The sequence below is a fragment of the Capricornis sumatraensis genome, chromosome 5, assembly GCF_032405125.1.
Source record: "Capricornis sumatraensis isolate serow.1 chromosome 5, serow.2, whole genome shotgun sequence".
NCBI classification, from domain to species: Eukaryota; Metazoa; Chordata; class Mammalia; order Artiodactyla; family Bovidae; genus Capricornis; species Capricornis sumatraensis.
The window spans coordinates 116312176-116338188 of record NC_091073.1 but is presented as its reverse complement, the minus strand read 5'-3'; the positions used below and the strand labels follow the sequence as shown (position 1 = coordinate 116338188).

The following is a 26013-nucleotide window of genomic DNA, read 5'->3' as shown; positions in this document are numbered from 1 at the left end:
CTAGGGGAGCAGGAGCAGAGGGGAGGGCTTGGGCACTGGCTTCCAGCAGCCATCACACGACCAAGGAAGTGAGGAAGGTTCGGGCAAACATTCTCTGCCTCACGGTGGGCTTCAGTGCTTGGAGGCTCTTCCATACACCTGACTCTACATAGAGCTCAACCACTCTCAACTTACTAACCTATGATGGATCATCAGAGGCTGAACCTTGCTTTCCAACCTCTGCGACATTCTTCTAACTTCTGCTTCGGTCATATTTTTGAAAAGATGGGGAAGCTGGGCTTTCTTCCAGGTCTTCCTGGATTTCGCAACGTGGTGCTCTTCCGAAGTTCCGAAACTCAAGCACGGTTCTAGTCAAGTGTTCAGGACCCCACATTCCTCGACGTGCCAAGCAGTCCTTACCGCGGGGTGAGGGGAGGCAGGGCTTTCCTCTTGCCCCTACCCTGCAGATAACCCTGAAAGGAGACAGCTTTACAAAACCGCGCCCCCACTGCCTTCCCCATACCACTGATTGGCCTCCAGACCTTCGGGGTTGACGCCCAGGGCCGAGGCTTCCAGCCCGGGTAGGAGGGGCCCTGGGGGGTCTGGCGGCGGTCCAGAGGGGTCCCGGTCCCCGCCGCAGCCGCCCCCGTGGCCCGCGCGCAGGTGGTCCTTGAGCGTCTGCTTGTAGCGGAAGCTGCGGCCGCATTGGGCGCAGGGGTAGGGCCGCTCGCCCGTGTGGATGCGCTGGTGTTTCATCAGGTGGTGCTTGCGGATGAAGCTCTTGCCGCAGTGCGTGCAGCTGAAGGGCCGCTCGCCCGTGTGCAGCCGCCGGTGGTTAAGCAGGTGCTCCTTGCGCATGAAGCTCTTGCTGCAGTCGGTGCAGGGATAGGGCCGCTCGCCCGTGTGGATCATCTGGTGGCGGATAAGGGCCGAGTGGCCGTTGAAGTCAATGCCGCACTGCGGGCAGGAGAAGGGCCGCTCCTGCGCGTGGCCGCGCTGGTGCAGCAGCAGGCTGATCTTCAGGCTGAAGCTTCGGCCGCACTGCGCGCAGCGGAAGGGCCGCTCGCTGGCGTGGGCTCGCCGGTGGCTGGCCAGGCGCGCCTGGTCAGCGAAGCGCTTGGGGCAGTCGGGGCAGGGGAAGGGGCGCTCGGCGCTGTTGTGGACCCGAAGGTGGTAGGTGAGTCGGGACGGGTGCGTGAAGGTCCTGGCGCAGTGCGGGCAGGTGGGGGGTGTCTCGCGGGCGGGGGCTGGGGGGCCGCCGTCGGCCAGCGGGGGCAGGTGCTTGGGGCACTGGGTGCAGGGGGCGTTGTGCTCGCCCAGGGGGCCGCACTGGTGGGTCAGCAGGAGGTCCTGGCTGAGGCTCTTGCCGCAGTGGTGGCAGGAGAACACTGGCTCCCCGGCCGGGGGTGGCAGCGGGTAGGTGCCCAGCTGCGTGAAGGTCACTTGTCCCTCCGAGGCCTCGGCCAGGTCGGCGGCTGGACGACCAAACGGTGCCAGGGGCGCGGACTGCGGGCTCTTGAAGGTCACGTCCGGGAACGGTTCCTTAGCTGCGGCTGCTGGTGAAGTGAAGGCGACCGGCACCTCGGGGCACAGGGAGGCTCTGGCGAGGCCTTCGGCCTTGATGACCAGCTCTTCGTCTGCAAGAAAGAGCTCAGGGTCACACCCGGCCACCCCCCAGGCTCCCTGCAGCTCTCCCGGGTCCCTGCCCGGCGCAAAGCAGGAAGTCAGCAGAGTGCTGAGACAACCACCAGGGTGTCTGCAGGGCTCGCGGTCCATCACCAGAGAGTTCACTACCGAGCCTCTGCGGTGCTTCCGTTTGGACAAGAAGGGCCCTGGCATCTGTCTTTCCAGTGACTTTCACTGTTTCATTACTGGCGCACACACTCTGAGGTGTTCTCTGTTGCCTTTTGTGAACAGGCCTAAAATCGTCTATTTATCTAATCCTGTTCCTCCTTACTCTGTCAGATAAACCCCTCAACATAGTTCTCTGTCCCTTTATCTTTCAGGAAATACAGCACGAATTTCTGCTCCTGTATCTTCGCTCACCCTGCCCTCCCTTTTGTAGAGTGCACCCGCCCTTGCCAGCTTCCTAAGTCACACCCAAGCACTGGTACTGGTTTTGTAAGGCCAGTTCCAGCTTCATGTCCTTCTCAGGCTCTATCTAAATGCCTAGAGGATAACTGATGGAATGTCCTCCAGACTCCTTACTTTTTGTGTATAAGTTAAGTCATCCATCCCACTCACCCTTGACGTTTAATAATAGGCATGCCTAGTACTGAAATGTGTCCCTCCAACAAAACTTCTGGAAGAGCAGAAACTCTTTTTCTCTTTTGATTTTCCAGGGTCTAAGCACAGAGCACCAAAGATAAATAGGTTGCATTCAGTTGCATGAACCATTGTGTCTCCTCTGACCTTGAGATTCTCTTCTGTTCAGATGGCAAAATACAGATGGCGCCAAGTGTCTTAGAAGACAGGTGTTTTCTCCTGTCCTGGTTTTGTCCTTAGGGAGAGCTCCTCACTAAGACCCTCATTTGTGCCTTGGCTTGTCTCCCCTACCCCCATCCAGCTTCGGCCCTTTCTACGCGATCCTCCAATGTTCTTCTGCCCTTCTCTCCCCTCATACTTTTCATCCGTGTGCACTTCTTTTCCTTCCTCTGACAGTTCTAATTTGTCTTCACATTTAAGAGTGTGTTTTCTCACTTAAAATTTATCTTAGTTGGATTTCAGTTTCATTTCTTACTTGAACAAGCCTCCCCCCGCCCACTTTTCTTATTCCTTACCCACTTCCTTGCCTCCACAACCCCACTTCCTCTGCAGCTTCTACTCAGTGGTCTGACATACTCGGAGCCTGGGCGGCTTGGTACTCACCAGCATAGGTGCCTTTGCACATGTCACTCTCCTTGGGCTCCTGCGGGGCACCAACCTGGGTCTCTTCCTCTTGTTTAATCCAAGACAGAATATCTGATGTCGAAATGCCAGGCTCTGTTTGTGGGGGGTAGGGGGTGTGGGGGGAAGAGAAACGTCTTCAGGGCTTGACTCAGAAAGTGGAAATAATCATGCTGGTGTGCTGAATACTACATTTTGCCCCAATATTTATCTCTAATTAACTATAACAACAAAAAATCAGCCTTAAAAAAACAAAAACACATATAACATCCAGAGAGCCAATTCAAAAGGAAACCAAATGTATGAATCTTTCCATGATAGACTCACCTTGATTCACTATTTTTGGTGGTGAAAAGTGAAAGTGATAGTCGCTCAGTCGTGTCTGACTCTGCGACCCCATGGACTGTGACCTGCCAGGCTCCTCTGTCCATGGGATTCTCCAGGCAGGAATACTGGAGTGGGTTGCCATGCCCTTCTCCATGGGACCTTCCCGACCCTTCAAAACAAATAAAAGTTTTATTTTGGAGATGATATCCTGAAATCACCTAGAAGCATGAGTACCTTTCATTTCATCAGCACACTTACTTTCAGAGTGTTTTCACATTTTTCTCTCACAGCATTTTTATGAGATAAGGAAGCAGGGGATCTCCTCTCCATTTAAGTTAGAGGGGGCCCACAGAGGTTAAGTAAATTTCCAGTAAGGAAACATTTACAGTGAAACACCAGATTATCAAAGGTTTACTTTAAAATACAGAAAAAAACAACAAACAAACAAACAAGACTGACCAAAAACTTTTTAAGAATGTTAATTTTAAAACAAATATATTATCAGAATTACAAAATCAGGTTTAAGCACACATCTGATTGCTCAGAAACACTTTTCCGGTTCCCAATTCCATGTTCTTTTCAAGACAGCATATTACTTTTGCTTATTAATGACACAGGTTTTTGTTTCCTAAACCCTGAGAGTAGGGAGAATAGTATTTGCAAGTTCCTCAGGCCTTGGGGATTCTTTTGGAAAATAAAAAAGAACAGCCTCTAAAGATTTTGCACATAACATGCCTCATTTGATCAGTACAGAAACAGCTGTGCTTGCTATTCCAGCCAAGGTCTATATAGCCTTTTTTGGCCTAAAAGAACAAGCTGGCACATTGACAGGGTCCAGAGAGTAAATTCAAGCTCTCTATATTATTTACCAAAAAAGCCTTGTATGCAGGTTATGGTTTTATTCCTAGTGAATGAACAGAACTCACTGTTATTGCTCAATGCCTTTTAAATCAGTTAGAGACTGCTTGGATCTAAAGGTATACACAAAGCAGAAATAAGAGGTTGGACAAGGCCCAACAGACTGTCAGGTTATGCAGACAGACAGGAGAATACAGGGTTCTATACACATTGTGGGCTGCCTTTCCTACTTTGAGCTACAAGGCTGAAGTGTACTAACTACAGTCCAACCTTATCTTTTCTTCCTCCAAGATTTTATAAATATTATACATATGTTTATACATATTATAAACATATGTATATATGTTAACTGTATTATAACATATGTATATAATATATATGTTAACTGCTTCATTCATCAGTCTTCTAAATAATGAGTTAGTGCTCTAGAACCTCCAAATGTGATTCAAGTGGTTCTGACTACTTTTTCTCTAGTTTATCATTATGAACTCACAGAATGTTATATATTTGGTGAGTTTCAATCCATTGTAATCATTATTCTTTTCTGAAGCCATTTTTAAAATTGAGTATGATTAATTTACAATGTTGTGTTAGTTTCAGGTATACAGCAAAGTGATTCAGTTCTACATATATATATAATATATATATTTTTTGTCAGATTCTTTTCCATTATTGGTTAATACAAGATGCTGAATATAGTTCCCTGCATTATACAGTAGGTCCTTGTTGTTTATTTTATATAAAGTAATGTGTATATCGGAGAAGGCAATGGCACCCCACTCCAGTGTTCTTGCCTGGAGAATCCCAGGGACGGGGGAGCCTGGTGGGCTGCCGTCTATGGGGTCACACAGAATTGGACACGACTGAAGTGACTTAGCAGCAGCAGCAGTGTGTATATGTTAATCCCAAACTTCTGATTTATTTCCTTCTCCCTAACCCCCACTAATTCCTTTGGTAACCTTAAATTTGTTTTCTGTGTCTGTGAATCTGTTTCCGTTCCAGAAGTAAGTTCAAGTCATTATCCTTTTCGATGCTCAAATTGTCCCTTTTTGGCTAGGGGGAGCCCCTTCAGATCAGTTCTATGTCTTTTCACATCATCAAATATCTAGTTTCCTCCATTTCTGGTATAACAAACTAGACCAGATTCATCTTGTATGTTTTCCACTCCAACTACACAATCAATAATCTGAGAAATGGAATTTAGAGACCATAATCTGGATGATAAGGATGCTAACTGTTAATAGGTTGTCACTGCTTCTAGGTCTTTTCAATAGGCAGAGCTATAAAATACCATTTAGAAAAACAAAATATAATGAATGTATATTAATATTTATGAAACTGCTTTAATACTTGTATCTGTTCTCTCTTATCCTGAGAATCTTGGTTCCCAATAACACTGCATAATGTTTGCTTTATCTGAAGGTACATTTCAAAACTATACCAGTATTATTAACAAAAATATGGACTCAACTTAAGATTTTTTTTGGTATACAGTTTATTTTTTTCAGCATGTGTTTGATTTTGTATCTTATTTTTTTATGTAAAATATTTACAAGGCTCCAAAATCAAAAGTATAAAATACATTCAAGGAGATCTAGCTTCCGTCTCTAGTCTCTTTCCTTGTGTAGGTAGCCATCCTCCTTGGCTTTCGTTTTAATCTTCCATACATCTTCATTTTTTCCCTCTTTAAGAGGCATACTACACCAACTGTCCTGGACCTTATTTTTTCCTTCACAATATATTCTGGGATGTGTGTCTGCAGCATTATACAGAGACCCTCCTCCTTCCTTTCTGTAGCTATACCATTGTGCATTCAGCGTCTCCCGCTGATGGGCATGTGGTTTCTTCCCAGTCGTTTGTTACAGTATTAGTCAGCAGCCAACCATAAAAGCTGAGGAGGACTGAAACACCAAGGCGGTTCTCCAGAAACGGGAGTGGCTATTGTTCCCGTCACTGGTTCAGCATGCCTTCACTGAACCTGGGGAACCCCGGGAAGGAAACCCAGGGTCTTCTTGAATAGTGATGCTAAAGTAAGTTCCTCCCGTCACTTAACTAACTAGATTAGGACAACAAAGTAAATATTTATTTTATTAAATAACTGGGTCTTAGCACTGCTGTCACTGAGTGCATGGAATATGGTTGTGCCTGCTACACTCGGTGGGAGTGCAGGGCTGAGCACCTTTCGGAAGTGAGATGAAAGCAGCAGGAGATGGGAGTGGTCAGGGGGCCTCATGCGTCACCTGCCTGGTGACAGAAGGGCGACTGCTGGCCCAGTCACAGGAGGACCTGGAGCACATCCTCACAGGCCTGGGGGACCCTAACAGTGGACACTTAAAGAGACACAGAATAAAAGTGAAATCACAGGTTCATGCAAGCATCAGGCTTTGGGGAAAGCTAGAGAAGAGAGAAACGGAAAATACTGATCAGGTAAGAGGAAATCAAGAAATGCTGAGGTTTTAGGTTCGAGAGGTGGTTAAAATAGAAAAGCAGATGGCAAGAAAATATAAAATTTTAATGTCTACGCTGGTTGAATGTTATCATGTGTGCTTTAAGCAGGTAGGGCCCAAGCTGTCTGAGAAGGAGCTGGAGCCTTGAGGTTCTGGGATGTGTACAAATGTATTATGAACTGAGTGAGTTAGAACTGATGCTGAGATATGAATTCTTAAGCAGACAATGAAAATGCCTGGTACATGAAACTACCATTGGTAAAGATACAAAACTCTTTTTGCAACTTTTGTGAAGCAGATATGGAACTGCAGGTGTAACACAGCGGGTGATTATGTTGTGTATTTGTGTACTAAGCTAAGTTTTATTTCCAGGATAATTCTTGTCTGCATGTAGGCTAAACAAAAATAAAGAGTTTACCATATTGGGATGTCTTAGTCACTGATTTTGTTTAGGAAAAGATGGTCTTGCTGGACAAGAGTGACCAGTGACAAAGGAGATAAGGGCGATGGACCCTAACCAATGATGAGCAAAGAAGTCTCCTCAGGACTGCAGGTTTGGGAATGAATTTACTTTACTTTTCTAGAATGTAGGCTCAGGTCCATGGCTTCCAAACTAGAAGAAGGGCTAGATAATGGGCTTTTGGTTGTTATTCTGTTGGAACTTCTTAGTTAAGGCTTTTCTCCAAAGAATTCTAAAATACTGGAGTTCAATATTACAACTATCAGTGACCAAATAATGGCCACACACACACACACACACAGAGCTGGTCTGCATTTTGGCCCTAGTAACAAAGAATTTCAGAAAATCTCAGGTTTATAGTTTTCTGCATTCTCTCATTCATTACTATTTTCTACTAATTGAAACAATTTTATCTAAGATATGAGGCACCAGTGACTGCTCCCTGGAAGGAATAATAATTTCTTCATCAGATTCAGATAATGGTGACTAAGACAGAATATAAAATGAATTCCAAGATATTTGGACATAAAAAGGAGGGGGTGCCACAAGGTATCCTTACTATCCCCAAATCTATTCTACCTGTATGTATTTTTACTTAATTACAATGCACAGTTCTTCCTAAAGCTCTAAAATGGAGTAAGATAATAAATATGGGCTTTATAAGAAATAAGGATAAAATCCAAACATATTTTAGAAAATTGTTTCTAAAAATACATCAATATTTTAATATGAACATACTGGTCTACTAACAAATTACAAAGTGTGTTAAAGTTAATTTTGAAGGGCCTCCCTGGTGGATCAGTAGTAAAGAATCCAGCTACCAATGAAGGAGAAATAGGTTCAATCCTTGATCTGGGAAGATCCCACATGCCGAGGAGCAACTAATCCTCTGTGCCGCAACTACTGGTCCTGTGCTCTAGAGCCCAGGAGCCACCATGACTGAAGGCCAAGTGCCCTAGAGCCTGCGCTCTGCAACAAGAGAAGCCATGGCAACAAGAAACCCTCGAACCACAGCTAGAGAGCAGCCCTCGGTGGCGGCAACTAGAGAAGAGCCGGCACAGCAACAAAGACCCAGCACCGCCAAAAATATATAGATAAATAAAATTAAAAAAAAATTTTTTTAACTTTAAAAAGATGATGATGTTAAAGAAGAGGACAGCTGCTTGCTCAATAATGAGAAGTTTTTCTTCTTTTCTTTTCCTATTAGAACAAGATGGGGAAATGATATAAACAGAGTGAAGAATAATCAATGAAAAAAATATTTGATTAGTCCCGTTTCTGAAGTGGCCCAGCATTAGTATCCACCTGGCATCCACGCGGACAGTCTGTTAGGCACCTTGATGACCAAACAGTTAACACTATTCTCCACTGAAAGGAATCAGGATGTTTTTAATGTGTTAGGAGAAGGAAAATCTAAAGTGCCCCCATGTCAACACAGCAGGCCTGAGACTGCCTGTCCTTGGAAGGCCTGCTCCCAAGGTTGGCCCCTGGCTGGTAAGTAGTTCCCTGTGCTGATCTCAAGCTCTCCTCAACGTTAAGAGTGCCTCGCTGGGTCTCAGCTGTTTCTACATTGTGGTTCATGCTGAAGATCCACTCCCCTTCTGGGAGTCTGGAATCTTGGTACATGCCAGACAGAGGGGGCCTATGGGACCAGCCTTGGGTGCTGAGTCTCTGGAGAGCCTCTCTGGGAGATGATACTCCATGTGTGTTGCCACAACTTGCTGTTGGAGAAATTAAGGTGTGGTCTATGAAGCTCTACTGAAAGGGGACCCTGAAGCTGGCCCCCAGTTCCCTCCAGGCTGCATCCTGAGCACCTTTGATCTTTGCTGATTTTGCTTTGTGTCCTTTCGCTGTAATAAATCTCAGCCCTAAGTATGGCTATATGCTGGGGCCTCTGTTCTCCCAGCAAATTACTTGAGTGTATAAGTCTTGGAAACCCCAACAGAGTCAGGAACTTTTTTTTTTTATGGAAGCAAGTACTGGCCGGCCAGGGTGCTCTAGGTGCCGCGCGGAGACCCTCTGCACCCGTGCGAACATGGCGCTGTGCGCGGTGCGGAGCGTGCGGGCCGCAATCGGCAGCCTGCGCGCCATCTCGGCACCCAGTGCGCCCTGCTTGCCACAGCCCTGGGGACTGCAAGCGGGTACCATCCGGGTGCTGCGCACTGGCCCTGCTCTGCTATCGGTGCGGAAATTCACAGAAAAACGCGAATGGTTAACGACAGAAAATGGTGTTGGAACAGTGGGAATCAGCAATTTTGCACAGGAAGCTTTGGGAGATGTTGTTTACTGTAGTCTGCCTGAAGTTGGGACAAAGTTGAACAAACAAGAGGAGTTTGGTGCTTTGGAAAGTGTGAAAGCTGCTAGTGAACTCTATTCTTTTCTATCAGGAGAAGTAACTGAAATTAATAAAGCTCTAGCAGAAAATCCAGGACTTGTCAACAAGTCTTGTTATGAAGATGGCTGATCAAGATGACATTCAGTAACCCTTCAGAACTAGATGAATTAATGAATGAAGAAGCATATGAGAAATACATAAAATCTATTGAGGAGTGAAAATGGAACCCCTAAATAAACTACTTTGAAACAACTTAATCTAGCATAGTTGTCTTAAATTAGTAGTGGATATTTAAAAAGCAACTTATAGCAAAAGAAACTACTTATAATAATGTTTCCTGAAGAAAATACCCCTTAACTTTCTAATGACTTCAGATAAACACTGTGCATCTTTTCCACAGCATCCTGTGATTTTTAGGCTAGGCTCCAGTTATAATAGTCAGAATTCCTGAAATTATCTCTGGTAAAACTAATTACAAAAATTATGTAATTCAAGGATAACATGGTTATCTTAAACCTTGTATGACACTGTAACTTGCTTACAGCTATCCTTGGATTTGGGTCAAAATTATCTTCCCACTAGAAATAACTGCCAGTGGAGAAAAATTTGTTAGTTGTATAATGTCCAGTGAAGAATATTACTATCTTAATTTTGCAATATACTGTGTTTGCTGGTGCTATTTTTATACAGTGAAGTAACAGCCTTGCAGGAGAATAAACAATTTAATAATAAAATATTCAACTTCTTAATCATGAAAAAAAAAAGAAAACAAGTACTGAGGCAGTACTGAAAGGACACAGGAGGTGGTTTAAAACTCAGTTGTTGACAATTTGAGCAACTGAAAGAAAGCAATTGAATTAAATGAATAAAAAGTCATGAAAATGTAATTAAACCTAAAAGGGGGAAAATATTAAGGGTTCTAAAGGTTAGACATGTATGATTTTTTTTAAATGCTATGTATTGATCACTCTAAATTCTATGACTCCTATCTTTAAGTTCAGGTATATAACTAGGCTGGTAATTACTAATGCAAACTAAAATTCTAAAGAATAAAACCAGAGTATTAAATAAATTCAATGCTTACACTGTTAATTTTAAGTAAAAATATATTAAAGCATAAAAGGTGACTACCCACAAATGGAGTCTTGAAAACCAAGGTAAAAATAAATTGACAAAACGCCAGCTAAATGAAACTTTCAAGTATGATCACAAAACCAAATTACTTACACCATTTCCATTCATCCACAAACAATAAAATGACATACTCATTTTCTCTCACTGAGGCCTATGTCAGGTAACTAATTAAGTTGACTAAGGAGCCACTTCCAATAATGAATTTTTCTGCAATCAAATAACCCATCTTTACTTGTGATGTGATTTTAGACTCATTATTTATATCCAAGGTATAGAGATTAATAAAATTCAACCTGTTACACTGCCTAAATATAATCACCTACACATTCTTAAAAACAATGTGTGGCAGACATACATTCCTCAAAATTCAGAGAAAGTTCACTTGAGATTTGAGCATTTCATTGTATATAAAAAGTGTATCACAAAATATATAAACAAATATTGAACTCTAGGTTAATTATATCCATGCCAAACTATTTGCACTGATTTTGAAATACACAGAAAATAGGATGTATTGATGGATGGCAGAGGGATGCAGAGATGGCCACGCATGTAATAGGGAAGTAGAATAAAATGCCAGGGATAGAATCTTAAGTGACTGGTATCTCTGTGTTCATTGCAAAATCATTTCGACTTTTCTGACTGAAAATCTTCATAGTAAAATGCTAGAAAAAAAAATACCAGTGCATGGAATGAGGGTGGGTTGTCAGAGATATTCATCTCACAGAGATGTCTGGAGGATAAAATTTCTATCTAGCAAACAAAATCTGTATGAAATTTTTCTGGTAACAGGTGGGACTTGAGAGAAATGACAACTGAACTTGGGCTAGCAATCTTCCCCCCATAATATCAAATAGATGCAAACCAAAAAAAAAAAAAAGTAGGGGGAGTTAATTAGTGATAACTGGCTCCCAAACTGGGCAAAATCCACTTCACCCAGGTGGACATCATCAGGTCTGCCCTTTTCGTGCATCCCTGAGGGACCATGCGGACTCCCAGCCCCTCAACACTTCTGAACAGCTGGACACATGCTCCCTCAATACTCTCAGGCATGTGCTACTGACGGGTGAAGGCTTTGGACAAGGTGATTTCCAGGGCCTGCTGACCCATTCACAGTCTCCTTGCTTTAGGACCGAGAGCCTCCAGAAGCCCCTGCTTACCTCTGCTCCGAGCTATCACCTCTGACCAGGAAAGGGAGACAAAGGGTGGATCTCTCTTCTCCACTCACCTTCACTGGGGTCTGTGGGAATCCCGCTCTCCTCTGGCCCAGCCTGGTCCTCTGTATTACGGTCTCCTTCTGGCTGAATCTGAGATAAGACATCGGGTTGATTCATGGCATAATCTACGAGAGGAAAATGGGAAAGAGGGTATGACAAGTGATCAGTGAGGATGACAACTAACAGCCATCGAAGCTGAACTGAAGGCTGTGAGGCCCACAGTCCCAGGGAATTTCTTTGAGTCTAGCACATGGGTCCCCAAGGCATGGTCTGGTACCAGTCTGTGGTCTGTTAGGAACCGGGCCACAGAGCAGGAGGTGAGCAGCCGGTGGCCAGTGAAGTTTCATCTGCTGCTCCCCATCACTCATATTACCACCTGAAACATGAGCCCCACCCCCATCCGTGTAAAAACTGTCTTCTTCCACGAAACTGGCTCCTGTTGTCAAAAGGGTGGGGACCACTGGTCTAGACCACTCTCCCCATCCATTCACCTCCAACCATGGACAGTGTCTATTGGGAAAGCGGTGGGAGGAGAGGTGATGAGTGAGAAAGGCTTGTATACCCCTTGAGCACCGACTGCTGCCTCCATGGAGTAAGAGTGAGGGCTCCTCAGTGAGGAGAGGCGAGGCCCACCGACTGCCGCCTCCATGGAGTATGAACGCGTGCACGTCAGCGAGGAGAGGCAAGGCCCGCCGACTGCCGCCTCCATGGAGTAAGAGTGAGGGCTCCTCAGTGAGGAGGGCCGAGGCCCGCCGACTGCCGCCTCCACGGAGTAAGAGCACGTGCGCCTCAGTGAGGAGAGGCGAGGCCCAACGACTGCTGCCTCCATGGAGTAACAGTGAGGGCACTTCAGTCAAGAGAGGCAAGGCCCGCCGACTGCCACCTCCATGGAGTAAGAGCACGTGCGCCTCAGTGAGGAGAGGAGAGGCCCAACGACTGCTGCCTCCATGGAGTAACAGTGAGGGCACTTCAGTCAAGAGAGGCGAGGCCCGCCGACTGCCACCTCCATGGAGTAAGAGCACATGCGCCTCAGTGAGGAGAGGAGAGGCCCAACGACTGCTGCCTCCATGGAGTAACAGTGAGGGCACTTCAGTCAAGAGAGGCGAGGCCCGCCGACTGCCACCTCCATGGAGTAAGAGCACGTGCGCCTCAGTGAGGAGAGGAGAGGCCCAACGACTGCTGCCTCCATGGAATAAGAGCGCCTGCGCCTCAATGAGGAGAGGCGAGGCCATAAATAGACAGGACACCATGGAGACCACTGCAGCTGGCACACCCACACCCCTGAACTTCACCCTCTGTCCCCTGACTTGGCAGAAGGAGAAACTATGACTTCCTTTTTAGCAAGGGTGAATTGGACATCTTTGGCTTGGAACCAGAAATGTATGAGGACAGAGGGAAAATGAGGACGCTAGAGGAAAAGGGATTGCTCTGAGACTGCTCAGAGCTGCTGTCCCCTCATTCAAACGGTGCCAACTTAGCCTCACCCATGGAGATGAGAGACTCATAGTTGCCCTTCATGATATTCTTGTAAAGTTCCTTTTGCCATTCTTCTAATTTTTCCCATTCTGGAGTGGAAAAGTAGATGGAGATATCATCGAACGTCACAGGCACCTGCAATTATAACACACTGGGGTTAGTTTCTCTCACTGCAATTCAATCACTCTGCTACATCACCTCTCCACTATATGCCTGCAGGCACGCTAAGTTGTTTCAGTCGTGTCTGACTCTGTGCAACCCTAGGGCTGTAGCCAGCCAGCCAGGTTCCTCTGTCCATGGGATTCTCCAGGCAAGAATACTGCAGTGGGTTGCCATTTCCTTCTCCAACTATATATATGCCTACTAGTTACAAAAAACCTATGTGAGATGGCAAAAGGATACAGGGAAGACTTAAGACACAGATCTAACCTCCAAGAGTTGATGATGTTTTCACTGTGACAAACTTTAAGGCTGTGAGTTTTAGTCATCAATAGAGATAGGTACAAATGCAAAGCAGTATTTAATTCACAGAACAGAGCCTACAGTGGATATCCATGAAGTACAAGGCTTATCTTAAGCAGCAAGATTATAAATATACAGTTTCAGTCTAAAAGAAGCATACGACTATATTCAGCTTAATGACCTGGACAACAGATTTTGGAAACAGCTATAAAGAGGCTGGACTAAGTCTAGAAAAGGTGGGACTTTGGTCAGTCCTAATAGGTAGGTTATAAACAGACCTAACAGGAATGGGAAAAACACTTAAGCATGGAAAATTAGAGAATGCATTCAGAGAACAGTTATGGATTCTGCCTAGCTGGAGTCAAGTTGCATGAAGGGAATGGTCATAAGGAACCCCACCTTCCAGCATAATGCTATCTAAAGCTAGGAGCTTATCCGTAGGCAAATGGATATGTCTTTCTGTAGAGAAATCCAAGAGGGGCCTGGGGTATTAAGGTACCAGGTGTGGGCACTGTCACCTAGTATAAAGCTTCTCTACTTCTGCCATCATCATAACGGCTCATTCTTCCTTCGCCCACTTGAGAGCTTTCCACAGTTTTATTCTTAAATATGAGTTAACTTTTAAATACCGTGACCACTGAGAAATCCTACAGCATGACCAAGATAGACTAAAATGTAGAGAGGGGAGGATGAGTGTGGAAAAACTAGGCAACAGAATCTTTACAAAAACCTTACTAGTAATACCGTAAGGATTTGAGAGAGATTAAATCCATAAAATAAAAACAGGATCCTATGGAAAAAGGAAAGAGAATGAGAAAGACTCCTGGCAATTTCGTATATATATATGTTTGTGTGTATTTTTTTCTCCCCAAATTAAAAAATTCAATAAAAAGATACTCATCTTCATAAACTTCACATATCCTTTAAAATACAAAGGTCTATACAATTCTGTGAGGCAATTACATTTTCTAATTGCTTCATCTGTGTCATCAACCATAAATTTTGTTCCTTAGGCGCTACTAGCATCATAAACTACTCATTTCACATCCTGTTCAGCATCTAAAATCAAGCTGAGGGCAAATGTAGATGAACTCAATAGTCAAGTTTTTATCTAACCTCACTACACAGAAGATGTGTGAAAGCTTACAACAGAAACACATATGATAAAACGATGACAAAAATGAAGGATCAGTATGGGTTTCTGGTTCAAGATGGTGAACTAAACACACACGTACTTCCTTTCCCACCCAAGTTCCATTGAAATGACAGCAAGTCAGACCAGGAGGGACTAAATATTAGGAACAGTACCAAGAACGAGAAGGAGAGGGTGTGCCCCAGTCAGAACTTCTGACGAGTTTCTCACTGAGACCTAGAGGACGCGCGAGCACTGGGGCTGGGGTACAAGGAAGCAGCGTCTCTGACAACGCACAGGGAAGGACTGCGGTGAGGGATGCAGAGAACGGCAAGCTCAAAGCTGGCAGAGACACTGAGTAGGAGTAACAGTGGCTGGAAACTGCAGTCTGAAGGTCTATCTTTGGAACAGTAGGGCCCCCTCTCTTGTCCTCATCAGCCCTGGTAAAGAAGCATTTACCCCAAAGCTGAAACCCAGACTTCATCTCTAAAGAAACCTAAAAACCTGTCTGGAGACAGTAGCCATACTGTCCCATCCACTGTACCCCATCCTGGTGTGGGGCTAACTCAGAGTCCTGCCTCACTCCTGGCCTCTTGGTGGGCCCCGCACTGCCTGTTTGCTCCTTGCATGGCACCCTGAAGTGAAGCCCACCTATATGGGGCATCTAAGGAGAGAGCCTCTCATGCAAAGGAAAGATCCTTTGGTTAAAAAGACTGACATGGTGGTAGAGAAAAATGCAAGCTTCCTCTAATTACCCTATTAATCAAATCCTTCACTTATAAATATGAACAAACAACCAAAAAAAAAAAACTACAAAAAATCCTAGATTAAAAAATATATATTTAAAAAAAGATTACTCAATACTAAAAAAAGTAAAACTGGGACTTCCCTGGTGATCCAGGGGCTGAGACTCCACACTCCCAAATGTAGGGGCCCCCGGTTCGACCCCTGGTCTGGGAACTAGATCCCACATGCCACAACTAAGAGCAGGAGCCGTAACTAGGGACTCACTGTAGCTAAATTTAAAAAAAAAAAAAGTAAAACTGGACTTCCCTGGCGGTGCAGTGTTAAGAATCCACCTGCCAAAGCAAGGGCCATGGGTTCGATTCCTGGTCTGGGAAGATTCCACATGTTGTGGAGCAATGAGGTCATGGGCCACAACTGCTGTAGCCTGCACGCACTGGGGCCCACAAGTCACAACTACTGAGCCCCTGTGTCACAACTGCTGAGCCCACATGCCCTAGCAAGTCACAACTGCGGAGCCCAAGTGCAGCAACTACTGAAGTCCATGTGCCTAGAGCCTGTGCTCTAGAGTGCAGCCAAGAAGTAAAGCAAATGAATGAATGAATAAGCAAAACTAACAGCATCGAGATGAACATACACTACAAAAAAATCCTAGATTTAAAAAAATACATTTTAAAAAGCTCTAACACATATTCCCAGAGACATTCAAGTAGATATTGCATCCGTTAAAAAAGAAAAATTCAGGCTGCTTTAAAAAAGGAGAAAATAAATATTCTTTACAATTAAATATACAATTGTTAAAAGTCAGAAAGGCTGGAAGGAAAAGTAACAGAACTCCAGTTTAAAAGGTGAAAAATACGAAGGAAAAGTTAAAGAGACAAAGACAAGAATCCATCATCTGTCAAACAGTAATTCCACAAAGAGAACAGAAAAAAAAAAAAAAAAAGTGGATGGGGGAAACAAAAGATTGTAAAAATAGAATCACAGAAGAAAATTTCCCAGAGCGGAAAATCAGTCTTCTGATTGTGAAAGGTGACACCAAGTGCCCAACATAAATTTTAAAAGACCTACACCCAAGACATAACAAGTACAAATAGAAGATAAAAGCTTCCAGAGAGAGAAAAAAATATATTTCTTACAAACAAGAATTGATTTGTTATTAAACTTTTCACCAATGGCATTTGATGTAATGAAAAAAAAGCACTGGTGCCTTTAAAACTGTGAGAGAAGTGGAACATTATTCAGCCTTAAAAAGGCAATTCTGACACCTGCCCTGACATGGATTGATCTTGAAGGTGTCAAGCCCAGGAAAATACTCCCTCACAAGGAAACAGATACAGTATGAGCCTGCCTAGATGAGGACCTGGAGCAGACAGATTCACAGAGACAGAAAGCAGGACGGAGGTCACCAGGGGCTGGGGGAGGGGGTCCTGGGAGGATATATGGGTACATCACTAAAGTTTTGCAAAATGAAGACATTCTGAAGATGGATGCTGGTGATAGCTGCGTAACAAGGGAAATGTACTTCATGCCACTGAACTGTCTGTTTAAAATGGTTAAAATGGTAAATATTTTTTCTTTCACCCCCCCTCCCCTAAAATGGTCAATTTTATGTCGCACATATTTTACCACAATTCGAAAAATGAAAATTAAGAAACGATTTTTGAGGGAGAATTATTTTGAACTTGGCATTCAAAAATAAGGGCAGAGTAGGAGCATTTTCAATAAATCAAGGACATGAAAGTGTTCCTATGGCCCATATTTCAATCTAGTAAATCTTCTATATATTTTAATTTCATGAAGTAATCTTTGAGAGGAATCACATTATTTTATATACAAATTGGAAGTTTAAGAAGGACAGTTTAAATGTTATCCATTTACCCAGGTTAGACAGTAAGTAACTTTAACTTACCTTCTCTGCTATTCTTATGGCCCAACAGCAAGTTTAAATTACTCCAAAGAACTTTAGGAAGCACTCAGGTACACACACACCATACAGCGGGGAAGGTTCTCTCTCAGATGCTGCTCTGACCTTCCCGGCCACCTGCTCACCCCTGTTCCTTGAAGGGGTCTCCATCCCCTCTGTTTGCCCCCCAACCCACACTCAGTCTTCTATCCCCCGCTCTCTGCCCTGCAGCAGCTCTTGCAAGGTCCCCGGTGAAGTTGTCAAACTGCATTCACCATCCTCATCTTTCTAGACCTCTCAGCAACGTATCAGCCCACATGACCACTGTCCCTTGACCCTGTGACCCACACACTCACTGGCCGCCACTCCCGCCCCTGGTGCTTGGTCCTGGGACTCGTTTCTCCTGCCTCTCCACCTTCTCTCCCGAGGTCATTGCTTCTGGCTTCGTGACTTATGATACAATCTGCATGTCAATGATTTCCAAATATTTCTCACCTTTGAGCTTCAGAGACCGCTTAGCAGCACTCCTGAACATATCCCAGGCATCTCAAACACTGCCAAAGGGGCACTAATTTCTTCCCCACCTCCATATATGCCAACACCATCCCCCCAGACCTCCAAGTCAAAAACCTGAGAGTCCGTGGTTAAGAGCACTTGCTCTGGAGCCAACTGCGTCACAATCTAACCCTGCTATTTATATTTACTGACTGTATGAGCTTGGGCAAGTTAGACTTCTTATGAAAGTAACCAAAGTACTTACAACAGTAAGTGCTCAGAAATTATCATGCAGTAAATTTACATTATTATTGTTCTTAACTCCTCATTCCCTAATTCCCATCAGGAAATCTTACTGTCAATTTTACCACCAAAATGTCCTGAATCTGCCCGCTTGTCTCCCCCTGCACTGCTGTTACCCTCAGCCAAGCCACTCTTGGCCCTCCCGCCCTGACGGCTGCCTTAGGGTTTTCTCCCTGCTTCTGTTCTTACTCCCATGAGCCATTCTCCAGGTAGACGCCAAAGAGATTCTTTCGGAATATAAACCAGATACAACTCCTCCACTTAAAGCCTTCCAACCTTCTCATTCTAATTCAGATAAAGACCACATTCCTCACCTCGGTCTCCAGGGCCCTACACTGGTGGTTTTACAACCAGAGTCGCATGTTAGAATCGCCTATGGAGTTTTAAGATCAATGGTTAGGCCCCATTCTGAACCTGATAAGTTAGAACATCTAGACATGACACCCATCAGAATTTTCAAGGTCTCCCAGCTGACTCCTGTAGAACCAGGGCTGAAAAACCCTGCCCTAAACAAGTCACCCCCGTGTCTCTGGACATGCACTACTTGTTCACGGCACACCAGCTGGTTGGCCTTTTTCCTTCCTCTTGGTGTTCCAAGTTTGTGCCTTTGGGACTTTGCACCAGGTATTCTTTCTGCCTGGAAGGTTCCTGTTCAGACCTTCTCCCAGTAGGGTCCTTCCTGTCATTTACTCTTAGCCTAAATACTTTACGAGACCTTCTCTGACATCCAATCTAAAAAAGAAATCACCAGATAACACTTTTATTTTTTACTGAGGCACTTAAATGGATTTATTTTGTTTGTTTGTAACGTCTTTCCCTCTAAAATTTAAGCTTCAGGAGAGCTTGCATGAATTGTTCACTGCTGTGCCTTCAGGAACTAGATACCAAGCAAACAGTATGTGTTTAAGACATACTTATTGAATGAATGAATAAACAGGCATGTTTGGAAACTACCTGCCTCTGTCTTCCAGAGCTCAGGGAATGGCGTTTATTTCCTCTTGTTTTATGGGCTATTCCCTCCGGAGAGGCTGGGCCCAAGCACTAGAGCGCACCTTGTAAAGGGTGAAGGACAGGCCCCCCATGGATCCTAGCCACAGGCAGCCCCCTATCCTTACACCAACCATTTGACTCTACATCTCATTCCTCTGTCCTCTTTTTTTTAAAACCAGAATTCCCAACAAATTCAAATTGACTGATTTCAATGCTATTTAATTTTGTTTCCAATCAAGACTGCGGCAGACAGGTTAATACAGAAAAAAAGTGACTTGGCGGTAATGGGTAGGAGAAAGAAAAAAAAAATCCATCTGCTGGATAGCCAGCTTTGGGCTAAGAAGAGTCTTCCAGTCTGAAGTCTGACGTTTCCCATGATCAGAACATGTAAATTGAACATGGAATGCTTCCCAGATAGACAAAGAGCCACTTCCTGGTTCCTTCAGCCTTCACTGATTGACCAAGACCACCTGTTACTAACAGTCTAAGGATGAGGGGACGACAGAGGACAAGATGGTTGGATGGCATCACAGACTCAATGGACATGAGTTTGAGCAAGCTCCGGGAGATGGTGAAGGACAGGGGAGCCTGGCGTGCTGCAGCCCATGGGGTCCCAAAGAGTCGGACACGACCGAGCGACTGAACAATAGCAAGGACGAGGGGTTGCACTCCCCACGCCGAAGTGCAAGGCCTACCTTTGGAATGTCTCCTTTGATACCCGGGGGCAGCCGCAGGATCCAGAAGTTCCTGTTCCTCAGAAGGTTCTCCAAGTTCTCCAGCCGCCTCTGCAGCAGCCCATACTCCTGCAGCAGGGTCCCCAGCACGGCCCACTTGCCCTCCAGCTGGTTTCCGAGATCTGCCACTGTCTTCTCACAGCTGGCCAGCTTCTTCTCTGCCGTCCCCGTCCGGCCCTCCAGGTGCAGCAGTCGCCGGCTGTGGACTTCTACCTTTCTCTCGATGGCCTGCACGGCTGCTACCACCGTCCACAGGGAGATGGCCGCGGTCTGCAAGTGAGCTTCGTTTGCCGCTGGGGCTGCGGGGAGAGGGAGCGCCTGCAGGGAGGTAAGGCATTCGGAATCCCATTCGGAAGTCTGTGCGCAGTGGGGAGATGGGAGGAGACACTGAGTGTTAGAAGGGGCCCTAATCCAAAGCACACCAGATGAGCGCTGCTTCCGTGGCCAGTTGCGATTACCCTAAGTACAGTTTTAGTACTGCCTGCTTAAGCCTCATCTTTGTGGAGCTCAGTGGCACCAAACGCCAAGAGAACTCAGGGGTGGATGAGCTAAGACAGTGACCAGGTGAAACTGGACCAAGCAGCGGCCTGGGGCATTCCCTGGGGTGGAAGGCCCTGAGCCAGCCCCCCAGGGGCCAGGCTGCAGTGGCATCCTCTGCCTCCGCAAAAGCTCGAAATGCACCAGGATCTCTCCAGGTTTCACCAAGCTCCGTGCCCTCTGATAAACCCCTTCGTTATTGACTTAATTAAGCTCCCGCCCGCCCACCACCTGGCTGACAACTATGGCCACACCATGAAAAAGTAGTTGAATAAGCTATGAATGTTGCATGTGGAGAAAACACAGTGGCTCTTTTCTAATACTTGCAGGTTGTAAAACCGAAGGCAGAACAGACTTGTTTAATCTGATCCACTTTGTGTTACTCCAGAGGGCAGACAGAACTAGAACCAACATAGAATTTTTGGGAAGGGAAACTTTGGTCTGTATGAATGAGTATGGAACTAGGTCTTTCCAAGAAAATAACAGGCTCCCCCCTTCCCTGCTCACCGAGCATACTTTGAAACATGAGTGTATTTTTTTTTTTTAAATGAAATTCCTACAACGAAGAGGAGGTTGGACGAGGATATCTCTGCAAAGCCTTCTGGCTATGAATTTGATAACCTGCTCTCTGGCCACAACCTCTGATCTCTCTGGCTCCCACGACCTTACTCTTCTTTCACCTGCTCTGCAATCCCACTGAACCCTTGACCCTTCCATTTGCTTCTGGTTTACCAGCCTGCTCCAGGCTTTGCTTTCTTCCTTGGCTGATCATTTCAGCTAACTTCAACCCTTCACTTCTCTTTCTGACTCAGCGGCTCGGCTAACTTCCAGCTTTGAATCAATTGTTCTTATTCTCTGTTCCTGGAAGGAGGCTGGGAAGCCCAAGGAAATGAAGTCGCACAACAGGGTAAACTGGTGTCACCACACACCCCTGGTCTCTAAGCTCAGCAGGGACACTACACTGCGTGGTTCCCACCATACTGGCCATTATAAGCTCCTGGCCCTCTTCAACGTGCCATAAAAGCGCTTCTCAAACTAATGAGCACATCTGGAGATCCCCTTAAAATGCAGACTCTGACTCAGTAGGTCTGGGAGGGAAACTTAGAGTCTGCATTTTAAACAGGCTCCCAGGTGATGCCAACACTGCTGGTTCAGGGATCACAGGCTGAGCCTCCTGTTTGCTGCAGGCCCCCTGCCTCTCAGGAGATGACATGGCCTCCTATTTAAAGAATTAAGAGTAATTAGACCCTGGAGAGTGGGAATGGGGGGAGTCTCTCTCAACTTTCTCTTCTTTTTCTTCACACTCCTCACTTCAAATTCAGCAGTAGCTTAGTATATATGCTTTCTTCTTTCCTTCCCTCAGGAAAAAGATTCATCCTACTCAAAACCTTGGGCTCTGAATGCCACCTCCTTCCACATTTTAAAATACACTGATCTTATCTCTTTTTTATAGTCAATATTTCAATCCCTCCTGAGTCTTCTCCATGGGACCTGCACTGTTCAATATGGTAGCCACGTGTGGCTACTGAAAACCTGAAATGCCCTCATTTCAATTGAGATGTGCAGTGAGTATAAAATACACACCAGATTTTGAAGACGTAATATGAGGAGGCAAATGTAAAACTTCATCGATAATTTCTTAACACTAATTACACAGCGAAATATTCTGTATGCACGGGGCTAAATAAAACATATCATGAAAGTTCATTTCATCTGTTTCTCTTTACTTCTAAAAAATGTGACGACTGAGAATTCCCAGCCGGCCTAGTGGTTTGAACTCTGTAGCTTTCACTGCAGAAGGTCTGGCAAAAATAAATAAATAAATAATACAGTGTGATTACGAGAAAATTTAAGGTTATCTATATGGCTTCCATTATATTTCTATTGGACAGGGCTAGCATAGACACACGATTGTCTCTACCATATTGGAAAAACAAGATCCGAAAGGGAAAAAATAGGTCTCCTCCGCTCTGTCCCCAGCCCCATTGCTGCAGCTCCCCTTTTCCTCCTCTCACTTTGCAACTCAGTAGGCCAGTCTGGCTCCTGAGCCATTACAATGGCTGAACTTGGGGTGCGCAGAGGCGTCTTAGCTGGCAAATCCTGGGCCCCCCTATCAGTCCTGGTATTGACGCGTCCCTGGCTGGTTCTCACTAGGCTCTTGTATGCAGGGACGGTCTCGGCCAGCTCTGCTGGCTTAGCCATGGACAGAGCCGGCTTGGCCCCGCGGCCGGCCTGCGGTAAACATCCGCGGGATGAATAAACACGCAGAAGGTAATCCCGCGCTCGGAAACCAGCACAATCCCGGCAGAGGGCCTCCTGTGTGTCCGGCATCCCCCGACACGCGCTGGGCACTGGGGATCCCTGCGCTCCCGCGGTCCTTCAACACACCTAACTGTTGCCGTCACCCCGCATTTGTGGCTGCACGAGGCTTGGGGTGGCGGTGGAGGTGTGGGGGTGGGGGCTGCAGCGAGGGTGACTCTTGTGGGGTCCGCTCCCAGGGCTGGAGAACAGCTGATGAAAACATCAAATCAAGCCACCACCCTCCCCTGCCCCCGCGTCCTGCAGCGGGGCTGGCACCAGGCGGGGGGATTGTTTCTGAACTCATCCCTCCCATTGGGGTAAGAGGCTGTCTCTGCTGCAAACCTCCAAGCGGGATGGGGAGCCGGGGACTCGCACGGAGGTGCGGAGACCGCACGAAGCGGAGAGCGAGCAATCCCAGACCCGCGCTCGGCGTCGGGGTCCCCCCCGCTCCCTGGCCCTCCCCTGCTGGCGGGACCCCGAGAGAGGTGTCTTTTGCTCAGTCGTCGGGGCTGCGCCGAACTCCGGGGCCCCGCGCCTGACAGGAGGCCGGCTCCCCGCCCTCCCCCGCCTCCCCTCGGGTCCGGGTCTCAGAGCCCGAGGCGCCCCGACCCTCCCGGGCTCGCTGCGCTGAGCGCCGCGCGGGCCGCCCTTACCGGAGCGGGGGCCGCCTCGGCCATGGCCCCTGCGCTGTCCGGCCCGGAGCCGGAGTCGCCGCTGCCGCCGCCGCCGCCCCACGCAGGCCGGCCCCCCGGCCTCTCCGCAGGCGGCGCGCGCCCGGCCCTGCCTTCCCCCGCCCGGGCTCTCGCTAGCCCGTCGGGCCCGGCCTGCTCGGGACGCGGGGACGCGGTGGAGACGCGGGCGGCCGTGCGGCGGAGCTCGGGTGGCGGGCGGGTTCGGCCCCACTCGCTCGGCCCGCGGCGACCCCTCAGCTGGCGCTTTGTGGGCACCGAGCGCACCCCGGGGACCGCTCGGGCCTAGACGCGCCGCCCGCCAGCCGCGGCAGCGCGCCCCCTGCCGGCCCCGGCGGCCACTTGTGCCCCACCGGGCTTCTGCTCGGCGTCGCTCGGCTCCGCTACGGAACTCAGGGGGTCCCGTTTTCTCACGAGCCCCCGGGAGTGCTCCACAGATGGGTACTCGGGGCCCAGCCACAAACCCGGGCTCGTTCTGGGAAGAGTTTTTCTTCCTAGACCCCAATCAGCGGGAGCCGCCTGAGGGGAGGCGCCAGGGGGAGGGCCGCCAGTTGCAGGAAGGTGGAAATGGGCGGAGTGCCAGGGCTAGGTGCTGGACCAGGGCGACCGGAGCCAGTGGGTTAGATCTGTGATGGAAACCACGTTCATCACTGGCAGAAACTGCAGATGCGGCTCCCAAGGGGAAGCGGTTCCAGTCCCACGTGGACGGTGTCAAGACCAAAAGTTACTCGGCAGTGGTGTTTACATCTCGGATGACATGACGGGAGCTGTGGTTTGCTGGGTCTGTGCTAACCGACAGCGAAGAACTAAGTGTTATCTACGAAGGTTGTGGATTTCAGGCTGACAGAGCGTTTGTTACAGTTTAAAAAAAAAAAAAAAACCATAAAACACATAACTCTGTTTCCAGCCCAGCCCTCCTTTCAAACAGGCTGAACCTGACTGGAGTCCTCCTGAATCTGTATTTCAGTAAACGATTCAAGTCAATGCCCCTAACAGGCAGAGTAGATGCGAATCGCAAAAGTATGAGAAGCGTCGTGTTGGGGCACCTACTCTTGAGCATACAAAGCTATTTTTAGACTAGCTTACACCTGCAGTGTGTCCTTTGAGGTCTACCGCAAAGGAAAACATATTTTGGTCAGATGACTAATGACAGTTAAAAGTTGCTGTTCTCTGAATCAGAATATCACCATGACAGAATGAACTTCTAGAGAGGAAAAAAAAAAGGGTGGGGGGAAATCTGAGTTTTCTTGATAAGGAAATTCATTTATTATTTAAAATTATTAAGTACTTAAAATTTTGATGCTGGGAAAGATTGAAGGCAAAAGGAGAAGGGAGCAGCAGAGGATGGGATAGTTAGATAGCATCACTGACTCGATGGACATGAATTTGAGCAAACTCTGGGAGATAGTGGAGGACAGAGGACTCTGGCCTGCTGCAGTCCATGGAGTTGTGAAGAGTCGGACACGACTCAATAATTGAACAACAACAGAAAAGCTAAAATTTTAAAGTTTAACTTATAAGGCAGGAATGGCAACTACCAGCCTGTCAACTGCTGGGCACAGAAACAATTGTATTACTAAATACAGTATTTTCAACTGAACTTCTCTGGGCAGAAGGCTAGTTCTGACAGTATAATATGGTAACATTACCATTAAATGTTCTTGCCTCTTGAGTTGTTGTTGTTCAGTTGCAGCTTTTAGCAACCCCGTGGACTACAGCATGCCAGGCTTCTTTGTCTTTCATTATTGCCCTGAGTTTGCTCAAATTCATGTCCTTTGAGTCGGTGATGCTGTCTAACCATTTCATCCTCTGTCTCCCCCTCCTCCTCTTGCTCTCAATCTTTCTCAGCATCAGGATCTTTTTCAATGAGTCAGCTCTTCTCATCAGGTGGCCAAAGTATTGGAGCTTCAGCTTCAGCCTCAGTCCTTCCAATGAATATTCAGGGTTGACTTCCTTTTGGATTCACTGGCTTGATCTCCTTGCTGTCCAAGGGGCTCTCAACAGTCTTCTCCAGCACCACAGTTTGAAAGCATTAATTTATAGGTTATGGTCTAACTCTTTTTCTTTATGATCCAACTCTCACATATGGATAACTATGTATGTAGCCATCCATACATAACTGCTGGAAAAACAATAGCTTTGATTAGATGGATGTTTGTCAGCAAAGTAATATCTCTGCTTTTTAATAGACTATCTAAGTTTGCCATACATGTTTTTCCAAGGAGCAAATGTCTTTTAATTTCATGGCTGTAGTCACCATCTGCATTGGTTTTGGAGCCCAAGAAAATGAAATCTAACACTGTTTCCACATTTTCCGCATCTATTTGCCATAAAGTGATAGGACCAGATGCTGTGTTCTTAGTTTTTTGACTGTTGAGTTTTAAGCCAGCTTTTTCACTCTCCTCTTTCACCTTCATCAAGAGGCTCTTTAGTTCTTCACTTTCTGCCCTTAGATTAGTATCATCTGCATTTCTAAGGTGATTGATATTTCTCCTGGCAATCTTGATTCCAGCTTGTGCTTCTTCCAGCCCAGTGTTTCTCATGATATACTCTGCATATAAGTTAAAGAAGCAGGGTGACAATATACAGCCTTGATGTACC

The 26013-nt window shown here is 46.4% G+C and overlaps 1 protein-coding gene and 1 pseudogene across 1 annotated transcript; one reads left to right on the top strand and one right to left on the bottom strand.

Annotated features, from left to right (window-relative positions):
• Positions 1-468: 468 nt before the first annotated feature.
• Positions 469-23400, bottom strand: ZNF398 (zinc finger protein 398). Its single transcript, XM_068973204.1, has 6 exons — positions 23377-23400; positions 19847-20242; positions 13128-13254; positions 11655-11768; positions 2848-2961; positions 469-1616 (listed from the first exon to the last, which is right to left on the bottom strand). Exons 1-6 carry the CDS (start codon positions 23398-23400, stop codon positions 469-471), a joined length of 1923 nt encoding a protein of 640 aa, XP_068829305.1.
• Positions 8993-9421, top strand: LOC138080254 (glycine cleavage system H protein, mitochondrial pseudogene; annotated as a pseudogene).
• Positions 23401-26013: the final 2613 nt, after the last annotated feature.

What these genes read in the sequence shown, in the direction of transcription:
- ZNF398 (XM_068973204.1), bottom strand. Translation starts at nt 23,400, where the DNA reads ATGGCCGAGGCGGCCCCCGCTCCG. An exon ending in TCAAAGGAGACATTCCAAAG is followed by an intron (nt 13,255 to 19,846) that starts GTAGGCCTTGCA and finishes TTATAATTGCAG; the next exon opens with GTGCCTGTGACGTTCGATGA. An exon ending in TCCCACAGACCCCAGTGAAG is followed by an intron (nt 2,962 to 11,654) that starts GTGAGTGGAGAA and finishes CCCCACAAACAG; the next exon opens with AGCCTGGCATTTCGACATCA.